Source organism: Phalacrocorax aristotelis, chromosome 25 (assembly GCF_949628215.1).
Source record: "Phalacrocorax aristotelis chromosome 25, bGulAri2.1, whole genome shotgun sequence".
Classification (NCBI taxonomy): Eukaryota; Metazoa; Chordata; class Aves; order Suliformes; family Phalacrocoracidae; genus Phalacrocorax; species Phalacrocorax aristotelis.
In genome coordinates this window covers 928,050-953,432 of record NC_134300.1, presented here as the reverse complement: position 1 = coordinate 953,432, position 25,383 = coordinate 928,050, and the positions used below count along the sequence as shown (strand labels likewise).

Genomic DNA, 25,383 nt, shown 5'->3' with positions numbered 1-25,383 from the left:
GGGCCAGGGGATTGTGGCAGGCATGGGGGGGGTAAGTGGACTGAGCTGGCACAGTGGGGGGTGTGGGGCTGGTGAGCACAGCTGGGTGGGTGTGGGGCAAGTTAGAATAGCTGGACAAGTGCGTGGCAGGTTGTGGGGCACGTGAGCACAGCTGGAGCACGTGAGGCAGGCGAGCACCCCTGGGGCGGGTGCTGGCCTGGGACAGCACAGCCAGGACAGGGGTGCTGAGCGGGAGCTGGGCTCGGGTCCGGCCCAGGACGGGCGCTGGGGCAGGTGCAGGGTCTCCCGCGGTGGGTCCCTGGGCCGAGGGACCCCCAGGCCCCTCTATCTGCCAGGGCAGCGTGGGGGGGTCCCCCGGGCAAGCGCAGTCATGGGGGTCCCGGGGTGCCTGGGCTGCGTCTGGTATTTGTAACCCCCAATAAACGGTGCCACGGGCACCAAAGACAACCCCGCCCTCCTCCCGTGTCCCCACGCGTGTCGGTACCGCGCGGGGACGGCGCGCTCGTGGCCCGCGGGGCTCGGCTCCGGGGACCGGCAGTGCCCTCTGCAGGCGGCCGCGGCCGGGCCGCGATGACCGCCCGGTCCTTCCTGCCACGCCGCCGGCCCGGCTGAGACGGGCCTGGCGGCTCCGCGGCCCCCGCCCGGCCCCGGCCCCACCGCGTCCCCGCGGGCAGGAGGTGAGCGCGGGCCGCGCCGTCGGGGCCGCCGTCGGGGCGGCGGGCGGGGGGGGAACGACACCGGGAGCGCAGCCGCGGGCACCGGGAGCTCCGGCACCGACGTAGCGCAGCGGCTGCGGAGAGCGGCGGCCCGTGGGAACGGGCGGGGGCTCCGCGGGGAGCGGCGGGGCCGTGGGAGGCCGGTTTCGGGTCGGTGGGCGGCGGGGCCGGGAGCGGGTGGTGGCGGCACTGCCGCGGAGGGGATTTTCTGCGGATTTCCCCCCATCCCGCCCCCCCCCGCTGCCGCCCCCGCGGGAGCCCCGAGCCCGGCGGGTTGGTCCCCGGGCAGGGGATGGGCGGGGGGCCGGACAGACGGACGGCGGGAGGTGATGCAGGTGCATGGACGGACGGACGGTGTGCGAGGGAGGTGATGGAGGTGCGGCCAGGGGGGGCGAGGCAGGTGGACAGACGGACGGAGGGAGACGAGGGGCGCGAAGTTCCGCGGCCGGAGGGGGGGAAGGGGAGAGCGGGCGCGCCGGGCCCGGCGGGTGCCCGGTACCGGGGCCCGGCGGGGGGGCGGGGGGAGCGGCCCCGGCGCTGGAGCGGTGCCCCCCGGCGCGGCCCGCCCGCCCGGCTGACATAACGTCTGCGCGGGGCGGTGTTTGCCTTGGCAGCCCGCGGCGGCGGCGGCGGCGGCGGCCGCTCACACTTTCCGCCAGCGCCGGGCAGCGGCCGGGCTCTGAGTCAGGAGCCGGGGGGGGGGGCCGGGGTGAGGCGAGGTGAGCGCCGGGCCGGGCCGCGCCGCCGCCGCTGCCTCCCGGGGGCCGGCGGCGGCCAAACAGGTTGCGCGGGGTCCCCGCCCCGGCACCTGCGGAGGGGCCGCTCCGGGGGGGGGCCGCGGCCGCCGCGCCCTGCCCCAGCGCCGCCGGGAGCGGGAGGGGGGGCTGCTCCGCCGCAGCCCCGGCGCCCCGTCCTCCCGCGTCCACCGTGCCCCGCTCTCCATCCGCCCCCACCCACGGTGTCCGGTTGCCCGGTTCTCGGTGCCCGGCTCTGCATCCCCCCCCCCTCGGTTCCCGGTCTCCCGGTGCCCGGTTTTCTCTGTGTCTCCCCGGTTCTCGGTTATCCCCTCTCCATCATCCCCCGTGCTCCGCTCTCCACCCCCCTCTCGGTTCCCGGTCTCGCGGTTCTCGGTGCCCCCCTTTTCATCCCTCCCCCCCGGTTCCCGGTGCCCGGTTCTCGGTGCCCAGCTCTCTATTCTCCCCCTCGATTCCCGGTCTCCGGGTACCCGGTTCTCTCCGTGTACCCCCGGTTCTCGGTGCCTCCACCCCCCCTCCCGTGCCCGGCTCTCCCGTGCCCGGTTCCCCCGCCCTCCCGTGCCCGCGGGGCGGAGCGGAGCGGAGCGGGGCGGGCCGGCCTCGGGCCTCGGCGGCCGCAGCGGGCGGGGCGGGCTCGGCGCCTGGCACCGGGCGAGGCGCCGGCGGGGCCGTACCGGGCTGCCCCCGGCGGACCGGGGGTCGGTCCCAGAGCGGCCCCGTTAGTCGCTGCCGTCCCGCGGCTCTGACTCAGCTCTTCACCCCCCCACCTCCCTCCCCTCCCCTCACTCCAGTCTCGGGGGGGCCCCGCTTGGCCCCCGCCCTCCCGTGGGGGGGGCTGTGGCGGGGCTGATGGGCGGCCTTCCCCACCAATAGGAGGCCGGACCGCCGGCGCGCTGCCCAATGAGCGGGGCAGGGGCGGGCGCTTCCTGGAGCCCCGGCGGCGGCGGCGGCGGTGGCGGGGGGGGGCGGGCGGGGCGCGGCGGCGGCAGGTGAAGGCGGAGGCGGGGCCGGGGCCCCGGGACCGGCCCGTAGCTCGGGCGGGGCGCGCAGGTGAGCGGCGGTGGCGGCGGGTGGGAGCGGACGGACCCACCGACGGGGTCTGCACGGAGGTACCGACCGACCGGTAGCGGTACCGGTGCGGTGACCGCTTTTGCAGCCCAGTTGCGGTGAGTCGCGTAGATCCGGGATGCTACCGGGTACCGGTGGCGGGCGGACACGGTCGGGGCGCGGACCGCCGCCCGTTCCCGGCGCAAAGAAGCTGTGCACCGGGAGCGGGCGGCGGTCCGCGCCCCGACCGTGCCCGCCCGCCGCCACTCCGCGCTGGAGCCGGTGGACACGTCGTCCGTGGAGTGGGGTGGCGGTCACGCGTGGGCTGTTCCCGGTCCCTCCGCGGGGGGCTGCGGAAAACCGGTGCCGCGGGCAGGTCCCCGCCGGCTCCGCGGGAGGCTGCCACCATCCGGTCAGGGTCCCCCGTGGTCTCACCCCACGGGTGACGGGGTGCTGCCGCCGTCCCACCACCCTTCCAGGTCCAGCGAGGGGCTCGTTCGCGTCTCCGGGTGCATGGGGCAGAGGCGGCACTGTCACGGCAGGGAGGCATCTTGGCAGCCCCCAGCTGCACCGGTGCCGGGAGACGGAGGAACGGAGGGTGGGTGTCCCCGTGTCCTGGCACGCTGCGCCGTGCCGATGACCTGCCGGGCCTGGCACGCTGGCAGCGGTGGTGGGTGCATTGCTGCTCGCTGCTGGCGAGGGTCCATATGGGTGCCCACCGGGCCCAGTGGCTCAGTAGCACCCGCTGAGCACCCATGGACTCTGCCCTGCACGCACCCAGCCCTGCCGTACCTGTCCCCCCCCTGGCTGGCTGCCCCCAGCCGGCTGTTTGCCCGGGGCGGGGTGCGGTATTTACCCTCCCGCTGTGGCCCGCGCCGGAGGAGAGCTGCCGTCTTGGGCCGCGGCCGCCCTTGACCTGGGGTTGCTTTCACCGGGCGACGGGACGCAGTGCTGGGTTTGATGTGGGGTGAGTCTCGGTGTGCCTCGGTTTCCCCCAGGCTGGCCGGGCTGTGGGCTGATGGGGAGCGGGCTGGGGGCCCCAGCGCTGGCGGAGGCGAGCGGCAGCAGCCAGCAGCTCGAGGCCGCAGCAGTGATGCCAGTGCCAGGCATGGAGGGAGGGGCTGGGGTCAGGAACTTGAAGTGGGTGCGTGGAGAAGGGGAAGCTCTGGGGTAGGGGAGGGTGTGGGGCAGTGGGGCCAGGCTGGGGGCTGGCTGGGGCTGGGGGTGTCCCTGCTGGGGACGCCCTTGCTGGGGATGGGGGCGCAAGGTGGGTGAAGCCCCCAAGCCCTGCCACGAGGAGGTGACCAGTGGGTAGGGGGATGTGAGTGGTGGATCCTGGGGACCCTCTGAGGCCACCCACCTGGGCACAGGCTGGCTGGCCCCCCCCTTGCTGGCAGCGCCGCGGTGCTGAGCCCGAGGCCGTGGCAGCGCGGCTCTGCCAGCTGGTGCCGTGCACCCTCGGTGCACACGTGGCATGAGCGCGACGGGCCTGAGCGTGGCGGGGGCGGGCAGTGGGCGCAGCGGGGGGTGCGGGGCCAGTGTAGCCCCCGTGCCCTGGCCCTTGAGGGGTGGCCGCTGCCCCGTGCATGGAGCAGGAACTTCTCCTTCGGGGCGGGCGGCGGATGATGAAACCACAGAGAAATCTCTCCTGGCAGCACACGGGCTGCTGGCTGGAGCCCCCGGGAGCCCGCGCTCCCCCTGCGCCGCTGCCGCCGCCTTTCCATGGTAACCCCACCGCGGGAGCCGGCGGGGGAGGCCGCCCCGTCTGGGGGGTTGGCGCCCGCCCGGCTCCCTGCGGCATCGCTGGTGTCCCCGACATGCCCCGGGAGCTGCGTGTCCACACCCCAGCGAGCCCCAGGGCAGCTGGAGGACCCGGCAAGGGGCTGGGCTGAGACCCGTCAAACTTGCTTCGTGCCAGGGAGGTGACGCTTGGGTGGCCATGCAGGCAGGGGGGGAGGTGGCTGTGCCCAGAGCTGTGGCCGGTGACCTTCAGCGTGCCCCATGCCCGGCCACGCTCTGTGTCCAGGGATGGGTGGCCGGTTTGCATGTGCACCACTGCAGTGGGAGCTACGGGGCCCGGGCACCCCGTCCCCCTGGAGCCAGTGGCGTGACTCGGTGGGGACGTGGGCGGGCGGGGGGACCAAGCCGTGTCGAGGGAAAATGAAAGCAGGTGATGCGGAAGGAGAAGTAGGTCAGGCAAGCGCTGGCCTCTCCCGGCAGCCTCGGCTGTGCTGCGTGCTCTGCTCTGCCCTGGCTGTCCCCGCCGTGTCCCCAGGCCCCATGGGCAGCGGCTGGAGGGGCCGGTGAGTACAGGGTACTGCTGCCAGGTGCTGGGTCCCATCCAGGGTGGGTGCCAGACACTGCCAGCCCTGGGTGCCGGGCGGACTGGGGAGCATGGCCGGGCTGGCTGGCACAGGGTGGGCATGGCGGTGCCCCGGCAATTTTGCTTTGGTTCCTCTCCTGTGGCTATCCTATCCCCAGGGACATGGGGCTGGGGGCCGTGGTGAGGATGGACAGGAGGGTGCTCTGCTTCTGGCTCACACTGGGGCTGAGGAGGGAAAGGAAAGGGAATTCCCATCCCGCTGGGGCTGTGCTGAGCCAGCCGGCACTGTGGGGACATACCAGTGGGGCTCAGCCAGGGAACAGCCCCGTGTGCCACAGCGGGGCTCTGTGGCCAGCTGCCCACAGCTCTGCTCCACCGTGGGGCTGGGGCTTTTGCCGTCCCCACGCCGCGGAGCTGGCCAGGGTCTCGCTCAGAGTGCTGCGTGGGTCGGGGAGGCCACGGCGGGCATGGCCCTGCTGGCAGCGCTACGTGGGCTCGGGGGGGATTAGAGCTGCCTGCCCCCTCCTTCCCTCCCCCGGGATCAGCCGTGGGCAGCGGGGAGCTGGCAGCAGGCAGCTGCCGTGGGGGCGGAAGCTGGGCTATTTCGGGGGGTGTGGAGGGGGGGCCGTGGGCTGGCACTGTCCTTGCCGGGTGACCCCACCCAGACCAGCACCTCTGCAGTGCTGGGTTGGGACCCCACAGGGGGGAGGAGATGCCATCAGCCTGGGGGGCCCCTGGGGCTGTGTGGCACGGTGGGACCTGGGGGTCTGGCTGCCCTCCAAGGGGCTCCCATGACTGTGTGCTGCGGGGCAAGCGGCACCGGAGCCGGCTCACCCTGGGGCTGGTGAGCGGGACCAGCCACAGGCAAGCCTGCTTGTCCCAGGCTGCGAGCTGGCAGAGCCTCATCCTACTGCCACCGGCACCCCTGTGCCCGGGACTGGGGTGCCCGCGGGCAGCCGAGTCTTGCTCCATCCCAGTGGGGTCCTGGGCAGGTCTGGGCCAAGCACGCCGGGGCGCAGTGGGATGCCTGGCTCCACCATGCCCCTCTTAGTGCTGGCAGGGGTGGCCTGGGCACCAGCCGGGCTTGGAGCCCCTCCAAGCGCTGCCCGCCCGACCACAGCCGTGTCCGCCCAGCCGCTGGGGGACCCACAGGTGGGTTTCAGCCCATGCTGGGGTGATCAAACTTGGGGTTTGCTGTTGACTATTTTGTTCCTGTTCCCCCTCTCCCTGAGCTCCATTTCAGCAGCCCCTTCCGTCTATCCTTCCTTCCTTCCTTCCTTTGTGTGCCCGCTCCTGCTTGTGCGTGGCCTCGCTCCCCAGGGCGCCCCGGCAGGGAGCAGCCGGGGATAGCCTGTGTCTGGCCTCGCGTGGCCTCTCTGTGGGGATGGCAGTGCTCACAGCAGTGAGCCCAGGGATGACCCACAGAGGCCACCCACCCTCAGCCACATCTGTTCTGGCCACCCATGGGCAAGCAGGTGGCCATGGGACCGCCTGTCCTGGCAGGTTGAGGTCCCCCATCTCAGGACGTGGTGTGTTAGATGGGGATGCCCATGGCTGGAGTGCCTTTCCCGCTGTCAGGAGAGGGTCTGGTGCTTTGCGGGAGCTGGGATGCTGTCGGAGCCCATCCCAGCCGCATGTGGGGTAGGGCTGTGTCCCATCACTGGTGACACTGGTCAGGGTGCCACTGGCCAAGGCAAGAGCGGAGCATGGAGGAGGATGGATGAAGGTCAGCCCATCCTCCCCAAAGGCCAGCACCTCCACGGCTTGGTCCTGCCTGGGTGGGCACCCTTGGTGCCCCCCAGCTGGGGCGAGCAGCAGTCTGCGGCCGGCATGGGCGGTTACGACACCCCCAGGGTGGAGGGGGGGACGTGGTGACTCACCCCAGTGGGGCCTGGCCACCAGCGGGAACCCTGAGTCAGGGCTGCGTGCCCATGCTGTGCCCCTCCCTGCCCGCCTCGCCCACCTTATCTCCCGCCCTTAGCACCTGGCACACCTGGGCCAGGGGGGGCTGGCGCTGTTCCCCTCCTTTATGGGGAGCAAAGGGCAGGCAGAGGGTTGGCAGGCAGGTGCCTCATCCCTCCCTCCCTCCTGGGGACGCTGGCCTGGGGCCATGCCCCCCGCCGGGGTGGCCGGCCAGCCCAGAGCATCGCAGCAGCGCGGTGGGCAAGGCTGCCTGCAGCGCCGCTGCCTCCCGGCTGCATGCTGCCTGCGCTCTGGGCAAGGGGCTGACCCAAGGCGGCATGGCCGGCCCCAGCCCGGCACGCGGTCCCTGGTGATGGGGGAGGCGGGATGCCACGCCAGGGCGCACTGGCCCGCACAGGCAAGGTGCCGGCATGGCTGCTGCCCCTCTGCCTGCCTGCCGGCCCCACTGCCCGCCCGTGTGGTCGGGCTCTTGCACAACCTGGCTCTTTCCGCGAACGTTGCTGGGGCCAGAGGCCCCCTCCCTGCCCGGCTGCGCGGCCGTGCTGGCACAGGGCTCTTCCCCTTTCTGCCCGGCGTCGTGCTGCCGGCGACACCGGCGCGGCTTCCCAGAGCCCAGCAGGGCAGTCCCACCAGAGTGCCCTGGCACGGCCCCGGCTGGGCTGGTGTGGGCGGCCGGGGCGGGTGCTGGGTACTGGCGATGGGGTGTGGGGAGCGCTCCCCGGGCTGCTAATTAATTGCTGTTTAGCTGGGGATGCAGAGGGTGTAATTATGGGGGGGATTGCGCGAACCTGCAGCTGGCCCCAGGGGGCTGCGGGGGGACGGGGGGGCTGTGCCCTGTGGGTGCCCCTGCTTGGGGGCTGGGTGATGTGGTCCGTCTGGGCCTGTCCCCGGGCCTCCTCACCCGGTCACCGCGTCCCACATCCCCCATAGGACCTCGGGGATGTTTTTCGGGGGCAGAGCGGGACGTGCATCTGCAGGGTTGGGGGGCGGCTCCGGGGCCAGCTGGGCAGGCCAAGGCATGCTGCGCTGAGCCCAGCCCTGCGGTGGCAGGCCCACTCCCGCCGAGCGCAGGCGCCCTCCCGGCTCGGCCAGCGCCGGCCGCGGCCAGCGGCGAGCACCCAGCGCCCTGCCCTGGGGCGGCAGGAGGGCGAGGGCCTGTCCGACGCCTCGGCGCGAGGGGCCAGGGCAGGCGGTGGGGAGGTGATGCCAGCGGTGGGGAGGGGATGCCCACGGCAGCAGTCGCCCGTCATGCGGGCCCTGGGAATTTCCTCCCGCGGGAGGGGGCCGAGGGATGCCCCCTGCCCAGTTCCGGGTTGGCGCCCCGCGGCACGGCGCCGGCTGCGAAGGGTTAATGCCGTGTGTGTTCTGGGAAGCGGGGCTGGGAGGTGCGTGACCCGGGGTGTGGGCGTCGACTCCTTTTGAGGTGGGATCCTGCGCTCAAGTGCAGCGGGGAGCGGGGCCAAGTTCACACAGCACCCTGCCTTTCCCTCTCTGCCGCTCGCAGGCCGCCGACCCGGCTGCGGTGCAGCGCTGAGCCACGCTGGGACACACACCAGGTGAGCTGTGCGCCCACCTTGCCACCACCAGCCATTGCAGTGGAGAAGGTGCCGGGGTGGCGGGGACCTGCGTGGTACCGCCAGGCATGGGGAGGGCCAGGCGCAACTGCTCTGGCACCAGAAGGGAGGCTGCCGGGATGCTGGCGTCGCCCGAGCCCTGCACCGCCCTCGCTGCTGGTGGGATGGGATGGGTCGGGACGGGAAGGGAAGGGACGGGCGGCGAGGTCCAGGTCACCGCGGCCTGGCAGAGTGGGGCCCGCACCCTGCGGCGGCGATGCCAGGCAGCCAGGCACGCCTCTGCCTGGCCCGGGTGGCAGGGAAGCTTTTGGCAGCAGGAGGGGGCCGCAATGCCAGCATGGGGCCGACGGGCAGGGGGCCGCTGCAGGAGCTTGGCTGGGCCGGCTGCTGCTCGTCCCCACTGCAGGTGCCGGGGTTGGCACTGCGGACGCCGCCGGACCTGCAGCCGCCTGCTTCGCCGCGGCAGGGCTGCCTGTGCCCAGCCTCCAGCCTGGCTATCGTGCCAGGCTGGCACCGGGCCCCGGGAGCTGCGCCGGGCAGCGCCGGCTGGGCGCGGAGGCAAACCGGGGCTGTGGTGCTCAGAGCCCCTTCCCTGGTGCTGATGGCTGCTGTACCTTGGCCGCGGCACACAGCCGTGCCCGTGAGGCACTTGAGGTGCCTGGGGACTGGGAGCTCTCCGGTGGCACTGTGGGCACAAGGAGCCGGACGATAGCAGGGCCCCGAGGTGGTGACATGGGGCTTGCTCCCCGGCACCGTGGGGCGGGGGGGTCTGTTTATCCTCTCCTCTCTTCAAACCATTTCCTTTCATCTCCGCTCGCTGTTTTCTTCTTTTCAAAGAGCGGGACCGCTTCCCCTGCCCGCCTCCCCTCCAGCACAGAGACCCCCGGCATGCCTCTGGCACATGCCTGCTTCAGGGCCGCCAGCCCAGTCAGACCCTGGCCCCCCGCCTTCCCCGCCAGGCGGGCAGAGGGGCTGCGCAGCCCCCTGCCCTGCAGCCGTGCCTCCCCGCTGCACCATGGTGGCGGGTGCCAGGGCCACCGCTGTTCCCTGCCAGCTTCAGGCAGGGCGATGGGGTGGGTGGGGGGATGCACAGCCCGGGCATCTGGGTCCCCTTTCCTGCTCCCAAAGGGCGAGGGGCCCCTGCAGGGCAAGGGGCTGGGGGCCGGGTCGCTGGCTGGCGCAGCGCTCCCCTTCCTGGTGACTCATCCTCCCCAGTGTGGCTGTGAAGTCCCTCGACAGCGTTTGCAACTCTTGTGACCGAAAGCAGCGGCAGTCGTCAGCAGCTCGGGGTGGGGGCCGCGATCCCAGGACCCCTGTCCCCCTTCCCAACGAGGGAGCAGGTGGGGGGACTCCCCCCACCCCCAGGCACCCCCCTCCCACCCCACATCTCCCACTGTGCCCAAGCTGGGGCTGGTGCCTGGCGCAAGCTGGCACTGTGCCCGCGTGCAGGGTGCCATTGCGACGTGGTGGCACGCGATGCAGCCAGTCCCCACGCCGGGTGGGTGCTGCAGGGCCAGACCCCTACACAGTGTGCGGCTCTGCCGGGGCAGCCGGACCTCCATGGCGGGGTGGGGGGAGCACTGTCAGGTGAATGGGGGCTGGCTGCAGTTGTGCCAGGTGGTGCGGGCCGGCAGCGGGATGTCAGGGTGACCCGGGCAGGCATTGTTCCCGTTGCTGCCTGCCCCAGCATGGGAGCCGGCTCAGTGTGAGGAGCGACCCCCCCTTTCCCTGGCCCCGTGCGGCTGCCGCAGCCGAAACAGGCCCGGCCGCAGGCATTGACGTAACCGAGAAAGCCCTGGTGCGGTGGGCGCGTGGGCATCACCACCGGCCCCCTGCCCATGGCCCCCCGTGCCATCATCTCTGGCACTGGCCAGGGAGTGCCAGGGGGCTGGGGGTGGCTCCGGCACCCTCACACCTCGTCCCCCCCCATTTCCTTATCGCCACTGTGATCTCCTCGATGGCAGCACCCGCTCAGCATGTGACTTCGCTCCAGCGGGGAGGATGCGCGGGGGGGCGGGGGGTGTCGGGGAAGAAGCCGTAACGGGCGGTTTGGTGTGATGGAAAATCCCCCTCCTGCCACCGCCTCGCCCCCGCCTTGCTCCAGCCCCGCACCCTCGTCCGCAGGCATCCGGCCCCGCGGCCGATCACAGGGGTCCCAGCTCCCTCGCTGGGCTGAGCTGTGCCTCCACTGGTGAGCTCTGTGCCGCCGGCAGTGCCAAGGCAGCTCCTGCCTGCACCATGGCGTGGCGAGGCCAGTGGCTGTACCTGTTTCTCGGAGCACCCCACCACCTGCCCAGGGTGCAGGTGGGGCCTCAGCTGCTGTACTGGGCCTGGGCACCCCTCAGTGCAGGACCCCCAGTGTGGGCACGTGCTGGTGGGTGCCAGCCCCGGCCCTGCAGGCCAGCAGAGCCCTGCAAGCGCCCTGTGCCTGGGTGTCTCGGGGGTGCTGCAGGGACTGGGGGACAGGGGCATCTGTCCTGCTATTCTTGGGGTTTGGCCAGGGGTGGAAGCGATGGAGGATCCGGGTGGCACCCCATCCTGGGACCACCACCTGTGCCAGCCCTGGGGACCGGCGGGGCTGCAGGGTGTCCTCGGCAGGCACGGCGTCCCTGTCATCCCTACCCCAGCTGCCCAAGCTGCGGCACGGGGCGCTCGCCTCCCCTAATCCTGCCCCCGCTGCTAATCCTGCCTAATCCAACTGGGGGCTGTCGCTGCCTGTTGGCTCCCGGGGCCCTGATGGCTTAATCGCCCCTAATCCGCTCGCCCCCGCCTGGGCAGGCAGCGGGGACCCCGGCCGGCGAGAGGACGGGTTCCTGGCAAGGGGTGGGAGAGGCAGCCATGGGCGCTCGGCGCTGGCGCCGGCATCCCGGGCGGTCGGCACTGCCCGGCTCCCAGTTTCAGGGGCGGCTGCCGCCTGCCCTGCCGGTCGGGCCTGCTCGGCAGCGGCTGGGGCGGCTCCGCAGCCGGTTGCTCCGGGGCCGTTCCCAGCCGCCTGCCGAGGCAGCCCCAGCTGGCGGCCGCCCAAGCGCAGGGAGCGGCCGGTACGGGGATGGGCCCCTGCGCCGGGGGCCGCCGGCCGCGCCGCCCCTCCGCGGGCAAGAGGGGGCACGTCCCCCGCGCCCGCCGACGGCACAGCGTGGCTTGGCACAGGCTGGCACAGTATGGCAGGGTTCAGTTCGGATAGGCCTGGCGCGGCTCGGCACGGCCTGGCGCGGCTCGGCAATGTCCAGTGCCACGTGCCACCATTTGCCATGGCTTGGCTCGGCATGGCGTGACGCGGCAGTGGCAGCACCGAGAGCCTGGACGTGGCGATGCTGCGTGCCCGCCTCTGCCTTCCCCAGGGGTGCAGGCAGGCCTGCAGCCACCGGACAGACCCCCACCCCAGTGTCACCCAGCAGCCCCAGTGTCACCCAGCAGCACCAGACAGCAGGAGGGCATTACCCATGGCTGTGCATGGGGTTGCAGGCCAGGTTGCAGCACTGGAGCTGCTGCTGCTGCGTGTTCCCTGCCTGCGGGTAGGGAGGGCAGCAGGCTCTCTCGTTCCCCAGGCTCCATCACCCACCCGCGCCAGCTCCATGGGGACATGCGGGTCCGCAGTGCAGCACCATGGGGACCCTGGGTGCCAGTGCCAGCGGTGCCGGGTTTATGTCAGAGGCCAAGCCCTGCCAGCCGCAGCGTGGGAAAGGCCCGGCTCGCACAGGCAGGGCTTGGCTGGGCGAGGAGCGGCCCCGGGCTGGGGCAAAGGGGGAGGGAGGAGGCCGGGCCCCCACCGGGAGCGGGGGCAGGAACCGGCGGCGCGGGTGCTGATCCTAATCTGCGGTGGCAGGAAGCGTGGCCCCCGTTCCCAGCCCGGCTGGGCTCCGCGGGGCGGCCCCCGGCCCTCGGGGCCCTCTTCCCAGCACTTGCCCACCCACCCGCACCCGCTGCCGGCGAGGCCTGCGTTCCCAGGACGGGGCTGCTGGGAGCCAGCGGCTGTGCCTGGCTGTGCCGGGGGGCCGGGGGGGTGGGTGGGCTGGTGCAGGAAGCGTCGCGCCTCGGCGCCGTTCAAAAGCGCCACGCTGAGATTTCCCCCTTTGCTGTGGTGGTGGCACGGGGGGTGGCGCGGGCGGCTGGGCGCTGGCGGCGGAGGAAGCGCGGGGGGCTGCGGTGGGAGGCCTGCCACCTGCCAACCTCGGCATGGGCTGGGTGGGGGTGTGGGCAGCCCACAGGCCCCCGGCTCGCTCTGTTTCACTGTCCCACCAAAACCCCAGTCCCTGGGGCCACCGCCACTGAGCCCCGTGTGATGGAGGTTTCCTCGCACCCCAGCAGAGCTGACGCTTCAGCCACGGTGTTTCTTCCAAGTGCTGTCTTCCCGCTGGTTCCCATACTGGTTGGCAAGCATCCCGTCCTTCCCACAGGTTAGGACGATGGCCAGCCCGGGAGGACGACCTCATCGGCATCCCCTCCCCGAGCACAGCAGCGAGCTGCTGAGCTGCCTCAATGAGCAGCGGCAGCTGGGGCTGCTCTGCGACGTCACCATCAAGACGCAGGGGCTGGAGTACCGCACCCACCGCGCCGTCCTGGCCGCCTCCAGCCGCTACTTCAAGAAGCTCTTTGCCGGGCCAGAGCCGGGGCAGGAGGTCTGCGAGCTGGACTTCGTGGCGCCAGAGGCGCTGGGCGCGCTGTTGGAGTTCGCCCTACACGGCCCACGCTCACCATCAGCAGCGCCAACATGGGCGAGGTGCTGCGCGCCGCCCGGCTGCTGGAGATCCCCTGTGTGATCGCTGCCTGCGTGGAGATCCTGCAGGGCAGCGGGATGGAGGCGCCCGGCCCCGATGATGGCGACTGCGAGCGTGCCCGCCGCTACCTGGAAGCTTTCGCCGCCCTCCCCGAGGGCGAGGCGTCTGCCCTACCACCCCCTCGCCCCGCCGCCCGCCGCAGCAAGAAGACCCGCAAGTTCCTGCAAGCCCGCAGCGCCCGGCTCAACAACCACGCCGAGGAGCCACCCGCCGAGGCCGAGGGCTGCGGCAGCCCCCCGCCGCCCCCCCAGCCGCCCTCGCCCCCCCTGCCCGAGGGGCTGCCCCTGCCCTATGAGAGCTTTGAGCTGCCTGAAGAGGAGGAGCTGCCTCCACACCCCTTCCCCTTCCCCTACCAGCCCCCCCTGTCCCCCGAGGAGGCCGCCTCCGATGAGGATGCCATTGACCCCGACCTGATGGCGTACCTGAGCTCGCTGCACCACGAGTCGCTGGCACCCGGGCTGGATACACCCGACAAGCTGGTGCGCAAGCGCCGCTCACAGATGCCCCAGGAGTGCCCCGTCTGCCACAAGGTCATCCACGGCGCCGGCAAGCTGCCCCGCCACATGCGCACACACACGGGCGAGAAGCCCTTCGCCTGCCAGGTCTGCGGGGTCCGCTTCACACGGTGAGTGCTGCCGAGCAGACCCTCCCTGCCTCGCAGGTACCCAGTGGTGTCCCCCACGGTGCCCCCTGTGACAGCCCTGCGGGTGCCTGGCCACATCCCTGGCACAGTGCAGTGCAGGGCCGTGGGCTCTTCTGCACGCCACGAGCGCTGCCGGACCGACCCTCCCTGCTGCCGCCCAGGGCACCCGGCAGCATCCCCTGCCCCACCTCCCCTGCTGGCACCTGGCCGCACCCCTGGTGCGGTACAACGCAGGGACCTGTTTCCCGCCACCACCGGTGCCGCAGCGGTCCCCAGCCAGGCAGCCAGGACGTGGTCCCCTGTGCCACCAGAGCACCTGGGTCCCTGTGCGCCGCAGAGCGTCCGTGCCACACATCCCCGCCACGGGGCTGCCAGCGCCGTCCCTGTGCCTGCTGCGGCCAGGTGGCTGCTTCCCTGGGGGTGCTGGCCGCCCCGTGCTGACATCTGCCTGTCATCTCCACCCCCCCAGGAACGACAAGCTGAAGATCCACATGCGCAAGCACACGGGCGAGCGGCCCTACTCCTGCCAGCACTGCAGCGCCCGCTTCCTGCACAGCTACGACCTGAAGAACCACATGCACCTGCACACGGGCGCCCGGCCCTATGAGTGCTACCTCTGCCACAAGGCCTTCGCCAAGGACGACCACCTCCAGCGGCACCTCAAGGGCCAGAACTGCCTGGAGGTGCGGACCCGCCGCCGCCGCCGCGACGAGCCGGCCCCGCCGCCGGCCGGGCCCCCCGGCCTCGACCTCTCCAACGGGCGGCTGGAGGGGTTGCACCTCTCCATCGCCCGCTACTGGGGTCCGGGACGGCCCGAGGAGGAGGAAGAGGAGCCGGAGGGCGAGGAAGGGCCACAGGCGGATGGCGTCGTGCCGGTGGAGACGGCGTAGGGCTGCTGTGACGGCGGGTGCCGTGCCGTGCCGTGCCGAGCCGTGCCGAGCCCTACGGTGCCCGCCGGGGTTTCTGTTCCCGTTTTTCCCGTCACGGTTCGTTCCCAGTTATGCAAAGGGGGAAAATCCCCCCTGGCCGATTTGCACAATGGGGTGGGGGGCGGTCCTCGCCGCCCCCCGCCGTGCCCGCGCCCCCCGCGCCGTGCCCGGGCAGCAGAACCCCGGCGTAGGGGGGGGAAGCGGGACCGGGGTGTGTGCCCCCCTCCCACCCCTCCGTGGGTGCCCCCCCCCAAGCGGGGCCGGGACCTGGCGGGGGCGCCCACGGACCGAGCCCTCCCCCCGCACCCTGGGAGAGCGCGGGGCGGGTCCGCTAGGGCGCCCCCTGGCGGCCCCGCCCCACGCTCCCCGCGCTTGGCGGGGGGGGGGGACGGGCCGCCGCCCCGCTCTGTACATAGCTTGTGTCCCCCCCCTCCCCTCCCCGAGCAGCCCCTCCCCGGCGAGCCCCCCTCGCCCCTGCACTCCCGGCTGCTTTCTCTTGGTTGCACTATTCGGGTGAGCCCACCCGGGTGCGGGGCAGCCCCGGCCCCCACCCGACCCCCCCCCCCCCCCCCAAACCACCCCGGCCCTGTGGGACCCCCTCCCCGGGGTGGCCGGGCCCCAGCGGTCACCCCTCTGCCCTTTGCACATGCCCCCCCCAGGGCGCAGCCCCCCCCCCCGGGGGGAGCAGGGGACTGGCACTATTTGCCTAAAATAAGAGTTTATCTATATTTAAAAAGATGATGTAATATATTCCCCCCCCGGCCCCTCCGCTGCTGCCCGCCAGCGCTGCCCGGCCCCCGCGCGTCTGTCCCTTGCCATGGGGTGCCGGGAGGGGTGATGGGGACGAGGGGCTCGGCTCCCGTCATGGCTTTAAAGTGCCTTATGGTGAACTTGAAATTTTCGGCTACTTGAACCTTTCTGGTGTCAGGAACCAAATGAATAATCGGCGGGCGGCTGCCCCCCGCCCCGCCGGGTCGCCTCTGTCTGTCTGTCTGTCTGTCTGTTTGTGTTTGTTTTTTTAAACGAAGGCTGCTTGGTAATAAACGGAGAAGCAGGGACCCCCCCGTGCCCAGCTGTCTGTCCACCCTGCGCCCCCTCCCCAGAGTAGCTCTGCTCAAGCCTGGGGGAGTGAGTGGGGCTGGGGGAACCAAAAGGTTGGGGACGGGGGTTGGGGGCAGCGTGGGGATGGAGCTGGGGGGCACCGTGGGGCTGGGGGCAGCATGGGGGTGGAGATGGGGGCCCCATGGGGCTGGGGGCAGTGTGGGGATGGGGGCAGCGTGGGGATGGAGATGGGGCACTGTGGGGCTGGCGGCAGTGTGGGGATGGAGATGGGGGCACCGTGGGGCTGGCAGCAGTGTGGGGATGAAGATGGGGGCACCATGGGGCTGGGGGCAGCGTGGGGGTGGAGATGGGGGCACCATGGGGCTGGGGGCAGCGTGGGGATGGAGATGGGGGCACCGTGGGGCTGGGGGCAGCATGGGGATGGAGATGGGGGCACCGTGGGGCTGGGGGCAGTGTGGGGATGGGGGCAGCGTGGGGATGGAGCTGGGGGCCCCATAGGGCTGGGGGCAGTGTGGGGATGGAGATGGGGGCACTGTGGGGCTGGGGGCAGCATGGGGATGGGGATGAAGATGGGGGCACCATGGGGCTGGGGGCAGTGTGGGGATGGAGATGGGGGCACCATGGGGCTGGGGGCAGTGTGGGGATGGAGATGGGGGCACCATGGATCTGGGGGCAGCATGGGGATGGAGATGGGGGCACCGTGGGGCTGGGGGCAGTGTGGGGATGGGGGCAGCATGGGGATGGAGCTGGGGGCCCCATGGGGCTGGGGGCAGTGTGGGGATGGAGATGGGGGCACTGTGGGGCTGGGGGCAGTGTGGGGATGGAGATGGGGGCACCATGGAGCTGGGGGCAGCGTGGGGATGGAGATGGGGGCACTGTGGGGCTGGGGGCAGCGTGGGGATGAAGATGGGGGCACCATGGGGATGGGGGCAGTGTGGGGATGGAGATGGGGGCACCATGGATCTGGGGGCAGCATGGGGATGGAGATGGGGGCACCATGGATCTGGGGGCAGCATGGGGATGGAGATGGGGGCACCATGGATCTGGGGGCAGCATGGGGATGGAGATGGAGGCAGCATGGGGATGGAGATGGAGGCACCATGGGGCTGGGGGCAGTGTGGGGATGGAGCTGGGGGCACCGTGGGGCTGGGGGAAGTGTGGGGATGGAGATGGGGGCAGCATGGGGATGGAGATGGGGGCACCATGGGGCTGGGGGAAGTGTGGGGATGGAGCTGGGGGCAGCATGGGGATGGAGATGGGGGCACCATGGGGCTGGGGGCAGTGTGGGGATGGAGATGGGGGCACCGTGGGGCTGGGGGCAGCATGGGGGTGGAGATGGGGGCACCATGAGGCTGGAGACCCTGCAGGGCCAGGGCCAGGGCCAGGGCTGGGAGCACCATGGGGATAGGGGCATTGATGTTCTGTGGGCACAATGGAGCTGGGGGCACTGTGGGGCTGGGGGCTTGGCAGGGATGGAGCCAGTGGTAGTATGGAGCTGGGGTTACCACAAAGTCAGGACAACCATGGGGTGCCAGACACCAGCTCAGGGCACAGGATGCTGGTGCCTTGAGGACTGGGTGCTTTATTCACCAGCCCCCCCCCTCCCCACCCACCCCGGGGGCTCCCAGCTTCCACTGCGCTTCTCGGGCTCCAGCCACATCCCTGGAGCCTGGCCCCACATCCTCGCTGCCGCGTGGCACCATTCTGCCGTCACCGGGCCCTGCCCTCCCTGCTGGGCAGCTGCAGGGCTATCACCTCCTCCAGCTCGCTGCCGCTGCTCTCGGGCTGCTCCTGGTAGCCAAAGTCCAGGCTTGGGGGGGAAGAGTAGTGTCAGGGAACAGCACCCTGAGTGCTGGGGGGTGCCAGGGTCATCACCACCCCCCACTGCCAGCCATCACCTGGAGAGTGAGCTGTCCTCGCCATCCACCCCGCTGCTGCCCCCGTCGCTTTCCCCGCTCGCCTCCTCCTTCAGCTGGGCTTGCAGCCGGGCTGCCAGCTCAGGGGGCAGCCGCCTGCTGCCCCCCTGACCCCCCGTGACCTCCCGGATGCGCTGCCGCAGCAGCCGTCCTCGGTCCTGTCCCCGCAGCACCCGCACGGCACCCAGCCACAGCCCCACTCTCTCCTCGTCACTGGAGTCCCTGCAGGGATGGGGCAGAGGGGTGGGCTGCAGGCCTCCCACCCCGCCACTGCAGCCCCCGCAGGCTCCGGTGGGCTCCCTACACCCCCTTGCTCACATCTCCTCATCCCCGGTGTCCCAGTAGCTCAGGGGGCCCATGCAGATGGAGCAGATGTTGCTCAGGGTTTGGTAGCACTCATTGCAATACAGCCCTGGGGAAAACAGGGCTGTGAGAGCGGGGGGAGATTTGCGGGGGAGGGGTGTCCCCAGCCTAGCGGGGGGCTCCTACCTTTGCAGCCAGGCGTGATGCACGCGATGAAGCCTGGCTGCTCTGCCATCCCGCAGGCCAGGCAGCATTTCTGCTGGATGCCCAAGAGCCGAGCAAGCCGGGCAAAGGCAGGCAGCCTGCAGGCAGGGAGCTGATGCTCCAGTGGGCAATGCCACCCCCGGGGGTCCATGGCAAGGCCGTTGCTGTGGACCCCCGGGAGTGGCATTGCTCTTTTGCAATGCCCAGCAAGGTTTTTATGGGGCCAGGATGGCTCCAACCCCATGGATGCATCCCCTGGGGAAGCTTACCTGGAGGTGAGGAAGAGGAACAGGTTGCCTTGCCCAGCATCGGCTGTGCGCTGCATGGTGGCTTGGCGCAGGGCACGTGCCAGCCCTGCCCGCCGTGCCAGGATGGCGCTGTGGAGGAAGGATATGCGCTCCTGGCATGGCAGGGATGGGGTGAGGGCAGGTGGCTGCCGCAAGGCTGTGGGGAGGGGTGTGGGGTGGACTCTTCTCACCTGCTCACGGCACGGGTAGTAGGCAGCACATACCACCCGGCGCAGGCGTGCCACGTGGCTGCCAAAGATGGTGATGAAGAGGCATACGCCATATAGGAGTCCTGGTTGGAAGAGGAAGAGTCACGCAGGGGTGACCCCTCTACACCCCCCAACCACCTAGCACGCTGAGGGTGCGGCACCCCTCATCACCCATGCAGACGTAAGTGCTGTAGTCTGGCTCCACAGGCTGGAGGAGGCAGCGTTTGGAGAGCACCGAGATGTTGCCCTGCTGCAGCGCGTCGAAGGCAGAGACCAAGTCCTGGAAGATCTCGCTGGTGTAGCCCGTCCCGCTGACGCTGACGCCCAGCACCACCGGCGCTATGGGGCGAGCGGCTCAGTCCCAGGGAATGGGGCACCTGCTGCCCCAAAGCCCTGGCCCCCAGTCAGCAAAGCACCCAAGGGTGCTGCTCCGGCACAGTGGTTGCTGCTCACCCCTGGAGATGATCTCCACCTGGAGCTGGTGCCGGACCAGGTCGAGCAGCCAGAAGAGGCTGTAGTCGGCCAGGATGATGCTGAGCCCCAGCAGCATGTGGCGCAGGACCCACACCAGCTGCAGCCCGTACCGGCGCCGCTCCTGCCGCGACAGCCACAGCACGGCTGGGCGGGCACGGGAGTGCTGTGAGGCCATGATGTGCTGGGACCCTCCGGCTCCCTGCCGCAGGCCTCGCCTGGGGGGTGCCCCGGGGTTGTGGGGCTGACCTGGGGGGATGTAGCGGCCACGCTCCCAGGCTGTGAGGGGCAGCACGGTGGGTCTGCCCTGCTCCGCCCGCCACAAGTCCAGCTTCACGAAGCGCCGTGTGATGTAAACGTTGTCGAAGGTGTCATCCCGCAGGTACCGGTGACGGTACCGCAGCGCCCTGGGGACACAGGAGGGATGCCGGGCACAGGCACACTGGGTCCCCATCCCCACAGGGGGCCAGAGCAGGACCCCAGCTCACTCACTGGATGTACATGTAAAGGATGGCACACAAGGAGATGTGCGTGAAGAGTCCCAGGACCTGGCGGGTGGGCTGCAGGTGCAGGCGCACGCCTTCCATGATGTCCAGGGCCACCTCCGCCAGGCTCTTGCTGGCATTGAGGCTGATGTCGAAGCGGTGCACGGCTGAGATGTTGAACTCGAACTCCTGGCGGATGCGGTCCAGAGCATCGTTGAGGGCTGTGGCGGTGACAAGGGGCCGTGCGGTGCTGAGGTCAGGGCAAGAGACGGGAGGGGGCAGAGGAGGGGCAGACAGGGACCTCTGACCCCTCAGTGGCACCAGAATACTCACGGGCTGCGATTTTCCTCCTGAGGAAGGACTGGATGTACTGCGGAATGATGCAGAAGAGGAGGCCAACTGCGGAGACAGGGGGGTCTCTGCCGGGGTGGGGCCCCTAGGGTGGACAGGGGTCCACTCTGCTGCCCCCCACCCCCCACTGCAGAGAGGCAGGGACCCACGCACCTTTGGCCAGACCGCATAAGGGCCTGAAAGCAGTGACGATGTAGCAGAGGAAGAAGAGGAAGGGGATAGTGCGCTCACAGTTGTCCTTGGCCTCGTCGAAGAGGCGCAGGCAGCGTTGGTACGGCGTGCCCAGCTCCTGGTTGCACACCTTGCCTATGTTCGCCAGCCACAGCCAGACGTTGTGCAGGACTCGGGCTGCATGCAGGGAGCAGGCATTGGGGGACAGGCACTGGGTGATGGGGACAGGGACAGACCGAAAGCAGGCTGGAGGGGGTGCTGGAGCCAGGGAGACCCTTGGGGACCCGGCTCACCAACGTGGCTGACAGAGTCCATGAGGGAGCGGAAAAACTTGCGGACGTGATCACCCACCACCTTGGCTTTCTGGGCGATCTCCTTGATTTTGGACAGCACATCTGCAGAGACAGGGGACCCCTGACCATACCCTGAGGGGTGAGGGCAGCCCAGGGCCGGCCGGCACTGCTGGGACTCCCACTGGGAAGGGATCCTCCCATCCCACCGTATCCCCCCCCAGCCCCTCCTCTCACTCAGCAGCGGCTCCTGGGCGCGTTGCAGCCGCTCGGCCGTCTGGTTGAGGGCGAGCTCGGCCCCGCACGACAGCGACTCGGCGGCCCGGGAGAAGTTGTGCAGGATGTTGGTGCAAGGCCCTTGCATGGCCATGCCCAGTGCCAGCATCAGCATCAGCATCTTCCCCTCCCCTGCAGGGACAGGGGGGTCCTGGGGCTCAGCAGGGACATGACACCCCTCCGGCGCCCCCCTGGCTTCTGGTGGCAGGACCGACAACTGCTTACTGGTGAAGATGTGCGGCAGTGACAGCAGCACGGTGATCCGCACCTTGACAGAGAAGGCCATGCCCAGCCCCAGCCCCACACCCAGGCTGATGGTGCTGACCAGGCAGTACCAGACGTTGTGGCCCTGCGCCAGCAGCACCAGAGCCCCGTACATGCTGGCCAGGGTCAGGCCCAGTGCGAAGCCACCAGTGCTGCGGGCCAATTCCCACGCCTTGCTCTCCTCCTCCGGCTGGGGCTTCTTCTGGGGCCACCTGGCTCCAGACTGCGATGCTGGGCTCTTCCCCCGGTCCCTCAGCCCCTGCAGGGCTCTGCCCAGCCACAAGACCAGCCCCATGTTGGGCTGAGCTCTCCCAGGCTCCTGGTGCTCTCTGAGGCTCTGGGCACAGGGATAGAGCAGGCGGAATGGTCAGCTCACAATGCGCTGGTTCCAGGGGAGCATCCCACGGGTGTTCGTTCCAGGGGAGCATCCCACTGTCGCCAGGACAAGGCACAGAGCCATGGAGCCAGTAGTGGACCCTGGGCAAGAGCACTTGACTGGGACAGAGGCATGCAGGAGGCAGAAACCACCCAACACAAGTGAGATCCTGTCCCACCCCGCTCCTGGCCCGGGCTGCCCGTGGGCAGTGGGAGAGGGCAGGGCTGACGCATCCTCCTCGCCCAGCCCTGAAGCGAGCGGTGGTCTCGCTGCTGCCTGCCCCGTGCAGCCGGTTCCTCTGGAGCCGGCCAGACCAGTACCGCAGCAGCAAGTTCTTCCTGGGCGCTGGCGTTGGGACCCTCCTTGGCCTCGGTGAGTGTGCCCTGGTGCTGGGCACAGCAGGGGGCTGGTGGCACCAGTGTCTCAGGGCACATTTGCGGGTGTTTCAGGGCTCTGCGAGCTCCTCATTGTCCCCATGAGCATCACGGAGACACGCAAGGTGCAGCTCTGTTACGGGCTGGCCGGTGAGGATGGGACTGGGAGGGGACTGGGGTGGTAGGGGCCATTGGGAGACCCGGGGTGTCTCTGCGGGACCATGGGGACAGCTCTCTGCTCCCCACAGGGGTGACTGCCTTGGGCTGGGCCATGTCGCCCCACTTTCGCTGTGCCAGCCTGCTCATGGCCCCCAAATTCCTGGGCAAGGAAGGTCGGGTCTACGTCCTCTCCTTCGTTCTCGTCGCCATCTACAATGGTAGGGTCCCCCTGCATCCCTGTCCCCCCCAGTGGGGTCCCAAGGGCTGGTGGGGTCTGAGCCATCCCTGCCGGTGCCAGGGCCCGTGGCCAACACCTGGCACAACCTGGAGGAGGTGACGCGCTCGCTGGGCTGCGTGGCGGAGCTGCAGGTCAACCACAGCCGCCACCTCTGGCAGGTGTCGACGGCCCCCCTGCACAGGGTGGTGGAGGACATGGCGGTGAGACAGGGGGCTGGGACGGGCAGTGGGGGCCCAGGGGTGGAGTGAGGCCGAGCCTGTGTGTGTGTGTCCCCCCGGCAGCGGAGCGGGCAGGTGCTGAGTGCCGAGACACAGAACATCACACGTGCTTTCATGGGGCTGAACGAGGAGGTGGCCAGCAAGGAGGGGTACAACCTGCTGCAGGACCTGGACCCCGAGATGGCCTCCAGCACCCAGCAGATGTACGAGATGAAGACCAAACTGCGCTGCACCTGTGAGTGGGGTGGGCAGGAGGCTGGCGGCACACAGTGCAGGCAGCTCTCAGCCAGGGGGTGGGGCTGCTGCAGCCCCCCGTGCTGGCCTTGCAGGGCACCCTAGATAGTGTCCAGGCCAGAGGGGCTGGGGGGGTGTGGGCAGCTGAGGGCTCCTGCCCCCGTAGATGTGATTGAGCTGGGCATGCAGCGCTGCCGGGACTGGTTCAACACCAAGCACGAGGATTGCATGGCAAAAGTGGTCGTGCCCCTCATCAACCACCTCCTCTGCCTGCCCATGAAGTTCAAATTCCTCTGCCACATTGTCAAGGGTGAGTGACACGTGGCACCCTCTCACCTTCCCTCGGTGGGGTGGCTCCAGCTCTGCCCCTTGCAGCCCCCAGGGTGGCAACCGCAGCCTGTGCCAGGGCGATGCCCGGGGGTCCCGGCTCTGCCTGCACTGTCCCTGCTCTGTCCCTGCAGTCATACACCACTGGTGCCAGGACAGGATCCCTGTGGAGGGCAACTTTGGGCAGACTTACGACCTGGTGAACAACTCTGTCAGCAGCCTCAGCCAGGACTTCAGCGCCAGTGTTGTCTTCCAGGTGGGTGCCTGACCCCTCTGCCCAGGGCCAGGGTGGGGGCTGGATCCTGCCTGGACCCATGGCTCCTCTGCCACAGGAGAAGCACCGCGAGATGCTGCTGGGCACCAACATGTCGGTGCAGCAGCTGATGGAGGAGGTGACCTCGCACCTGCGGCAGCACAAGTCCCACCTGGGCCAGGCCATGTCCTTCTTCCGCCTGCTGCTCTCCTGCACCTTCCTCCTTGTCTTCATCTCGTGAGCCCTGGGATGAGGGAGGGGAGGCAGAGAGCCACAGGGCATGGAGGGGTGGGGGCCTCCTTTGACAATAGGTGGGGGGTGGGGGCACAAAGACAAGGGGGAGTCCTGGGGTGATGCAGCTGGTCCCTCAGCCCCTCCTGGACCCCCATTCTTGCCAGGGCTTTCTCCTACACCAAGCGGTACTGCCAGGACATCTGCTTTGACAACCTCTACATCACCACCTACTTCCGCCAAATTGATGCCCGCCGCAGGAAGCAGGTGAGAGGGGAAAAGGGGCAGAGGGCTACCCCCCAACCCCAGCGGGGGGTCCTGGGGGGCTGCACTGAGCTGCCCTGCTCCCCCTCCTCCAGCACAAGCGGACACTGCTGCCCCTGCGCCGGGTGGAGGTCCCAACTGTCATCTTCCCGTGCCGCCTGTCTATACAGCAACCTGAGCTGCAGAATATGGTGAGGGGCTGGCAGGGGGGTGGGGGGCCGGGGCTTGGGGACAGGCTGTGGCAGACCCTGCTCCCCACAGGTGGTAGAGCTGCTGGAGTGCATCCCACCCCTGCTCCTCCTCCTCCTCGCCTGCAGCCTGGACCACGTGCTCTTCACGATGCTCAGCATCATCCAGCAGCACTCCTTCGTGCAGTACTCCTTCCACAGTGAGCCCCCAGCCCCACGGCCCCACTGTGCCCAGCAGCAATGCAACGGTCTCCCCCCCCCCCGGCCTCCCCAGTCCCGCAGCCCCCCAACATGCTCCAATCCCACAGGCAGTCACCACTTGGCCGTGCACGTAACAGGCAAGTCCTTGATGGCTCGGCTCCTGCGGAGCACCATCGGGGCCCTCAACACCTCCTCCGACACCCAGCTGGAGACGTCCAACTTCGGTGAGACCCCTCAGGGAGTGGGACCACCCCACTCCTGCTCCATGGCCTGGACACCCCTGCCTGAGAGAGGGGCCGGAGGGGCTTTCCCCAGGGGGCTGAGCGCTGCCGCTTGGTCCCCAGCCTGCCTGCCACAGCCCCGGGGCATGACAAGGCAGCAGTACATGGGGAGCTGCCTGCCCCTGGCCGTGCTGGCACTGCTCTGCCTGGCCCAGGTCTACACCTACCGCCTCCGCCGTGCCATCGCTGCGTTCTACTTCCCCAAGGTGAGCGGCAGCCCCAGTGCCAGCCAAGGGCCTGGCACAGCCTGGCCCGGCACAGGGGGCAGTCTTTGGGTGCCCCCAGCCACCCCTCACGGCCTTTGCCAGCACAGCGGGAGAAGAGCCGTGTGCTCTACCTCTACAACAAGCTGCTGCAGCAGCGAAAGAGCTTCATCCACCGGCAGCGGAAGCGTATCGCCCAGCGGGCACGGCAGCACCCGGCGCTGGTGAGCGTGGATGGGGACGCAGGGCTGGGACCGCACCAGGGTGTCAGGGCAGGGGGCTTCACTGTCCCCTGATCCCAGGTCTGTTCTCCTGTGGGGCGGCTGCTCAGCCCAAGCCCCACACGGCCCGGTCCCCGCCGCAGGGGACATCACTGCTGGAGTGGTGCTGCCGGCGCTGCCCGTGCCTGCGCCGCTGGATGCGCCGGAGCTGCACGGTGTGCGGGACACCTGAGAGCCCCCGGGTCCGGGTCTGCCCCGTGCCCACCTGCGGCGCCCCGTACTGCGGGCTGTGCTGGAGGGAGGCGGGTGGCGTGTGCCTTGCCTGCACCCCCGGGGACTGCGGCCTCTCCCAGGACAGCAGCGAGGAGGACATGGGGTACGCGGCCTGAGGGCGCCCGGCAATAAAGGCTGCAACCCCGCCATGTGTGGCGTGAAGTGAGGTCTCTGGGGTGCGTCTGTGGGGGTGGGGGTCTCTGGTGTATGGAGTGGTAAAAGGATGATAAAGGTGGGGGGTCTCTGATGGATGCAGGGGTCCCTGATGGATGGGTTGGGGAAGGTGGGGGTCTCAAGTGTATGGGGTGATGGAGGTGAGGGTCCCCAATGCATGAGGTGATGAAGGCAGGGGTCTCCACTGTACA

The 25,383-nt window shown here is 70.2% G+C and overlaps 3 protein-coding genes across 3 annotated transcripts; 2 read left to right on the top strand and 1 right to left on the bottom strand.

The window, feature by feature from the left end:
- Positions 1-1,025: 1,025 nt before the first annotated feature.
- On the top strand, positions 1,026-15,746 carry ZBTB7B (zinc finger and BTB domain containing 7B). Its single transcript, XM_075074994.1, is given in 4 exon segments — positions 1,026-1,092; positions 12,736-13,017; positions 13,020-13,741; positions 14,229-15,746. Coding segments are annotated over 4 exon segments (1,431 nt in total). The 5' UTR covers positions 1,026-1,086; the 3' UTR covers positions 14,650-15,746.
- A 1,684-nt stretch (positions 15,747-17,430) lies between these two features.
- DCST2 (DC-STAMP domain containing 2) lies at positions 17,431-21,576 on the bottom strand. The gene is made up of 15 exons (XM_075074971.1): positions 20,939-21,576; positions 20,675-20,845; positions 20,441-20,542; positions 20,130-20,324; positions 19,959-20,024; positions 19,633-19,846; positions 19,390-19,547; positions 19,123-19,287; positions 18,841-19,008; positions 18,652-18,752; positions 18,443-18,573; positions 18,156-18,271; positions 17,985-18,078; positions 17,649-17,888; positions 17,431-17,560 (listed from the first exon to the last, which is right to left on the bottom strand). Exons 1-15 carry the CDS (start codon positions 21,270-21,272, stop codon positions 17,461-17,463), a joined length of 2,355 nt encoding a protein of 784 aa, XP_074931072.1. The 5' UTR covers positions 21,273-21,576; the 3' UTR covers positions 17,431-17,460.
- On the top strand, positions 21,436-25,166 carry DCST1 (DC-STAMP domain containing 1). Its single transcript, XM_075074816.1, has 16 exons — positions 21,436-21,514; positions 21,600-21,725; positions 21,803-21,877; positions 21,913-22,104; positions 22,185-22,324; positions 22,406-22,577; positions 22,743-22,886; positions 23,038-23,159; positions 23,236-23,393; positions 23,555-23,654; positions 23,747-23,842; positions 23,913-24,039; positions 24,148-24,264; positions 24,385-24,527; positions 24,635-24,748; positions 24,889-25,166. The coding sequence occupies exons 1-16, from the start codon at positions 21,436-21,438 to the stop codon at positions 25,132-25,134; spliced, it is 2,151 nt and encodes a 716-aa protein (XP_074930917.1). The 3' UTR covers positions 25,135-25,166.
- Positions 25,167-25,383: the final 217 nt, after the last annotated feature.

Excerpts from the sequence above, each read along its gene's own strand:
- DCST2 (XM_075074971.1), bottom strand. The coding sequence starts at position 21,272 with ATGGGGCTGGTCTTGTGGCTGGGCAGAGCCCTGCAGGGGCTGAGGGAC. Across the intron at positions 20,325-20,440 it reads GGACTCTGTCAGCCACGTTG|CCCGAGTCCTGCACAACGTC; the intron begins GTGAGCCGGGTC and ends CCCTGCATGCAG. Across the intron at positions 18,753-18,840 it reads CAGCACTTACGTCTGCATGG|GACTCCTATATGGCGTATGC; the intron begins GTGATGAGGGGT and ends TCTTCCAACCAG.
- DCST1 (XM_075074816.1), top strand. The coding sequence starts at position 21,436 with ATGGAGCCAGTAGTGGACCCTGGGCAAGAGCACTTGACTGGGACAGAG. Across the intron at positions 22,887-23,037 it reads CCTCTGCCACATTGTCAAGG|TCATACACCACTGGTGCCAG; the intron begins GTGAGTGACACG and ends CTGTCCCTGCAG. Across the intron at positions 23,655-23,746 it reads ATGCCCGCCGCAGGAAGCAG|CACAAGCGGACACTGCTGCC; the intron begins GTGAGAGGGGAA and ends CCCCTCCTCCAG.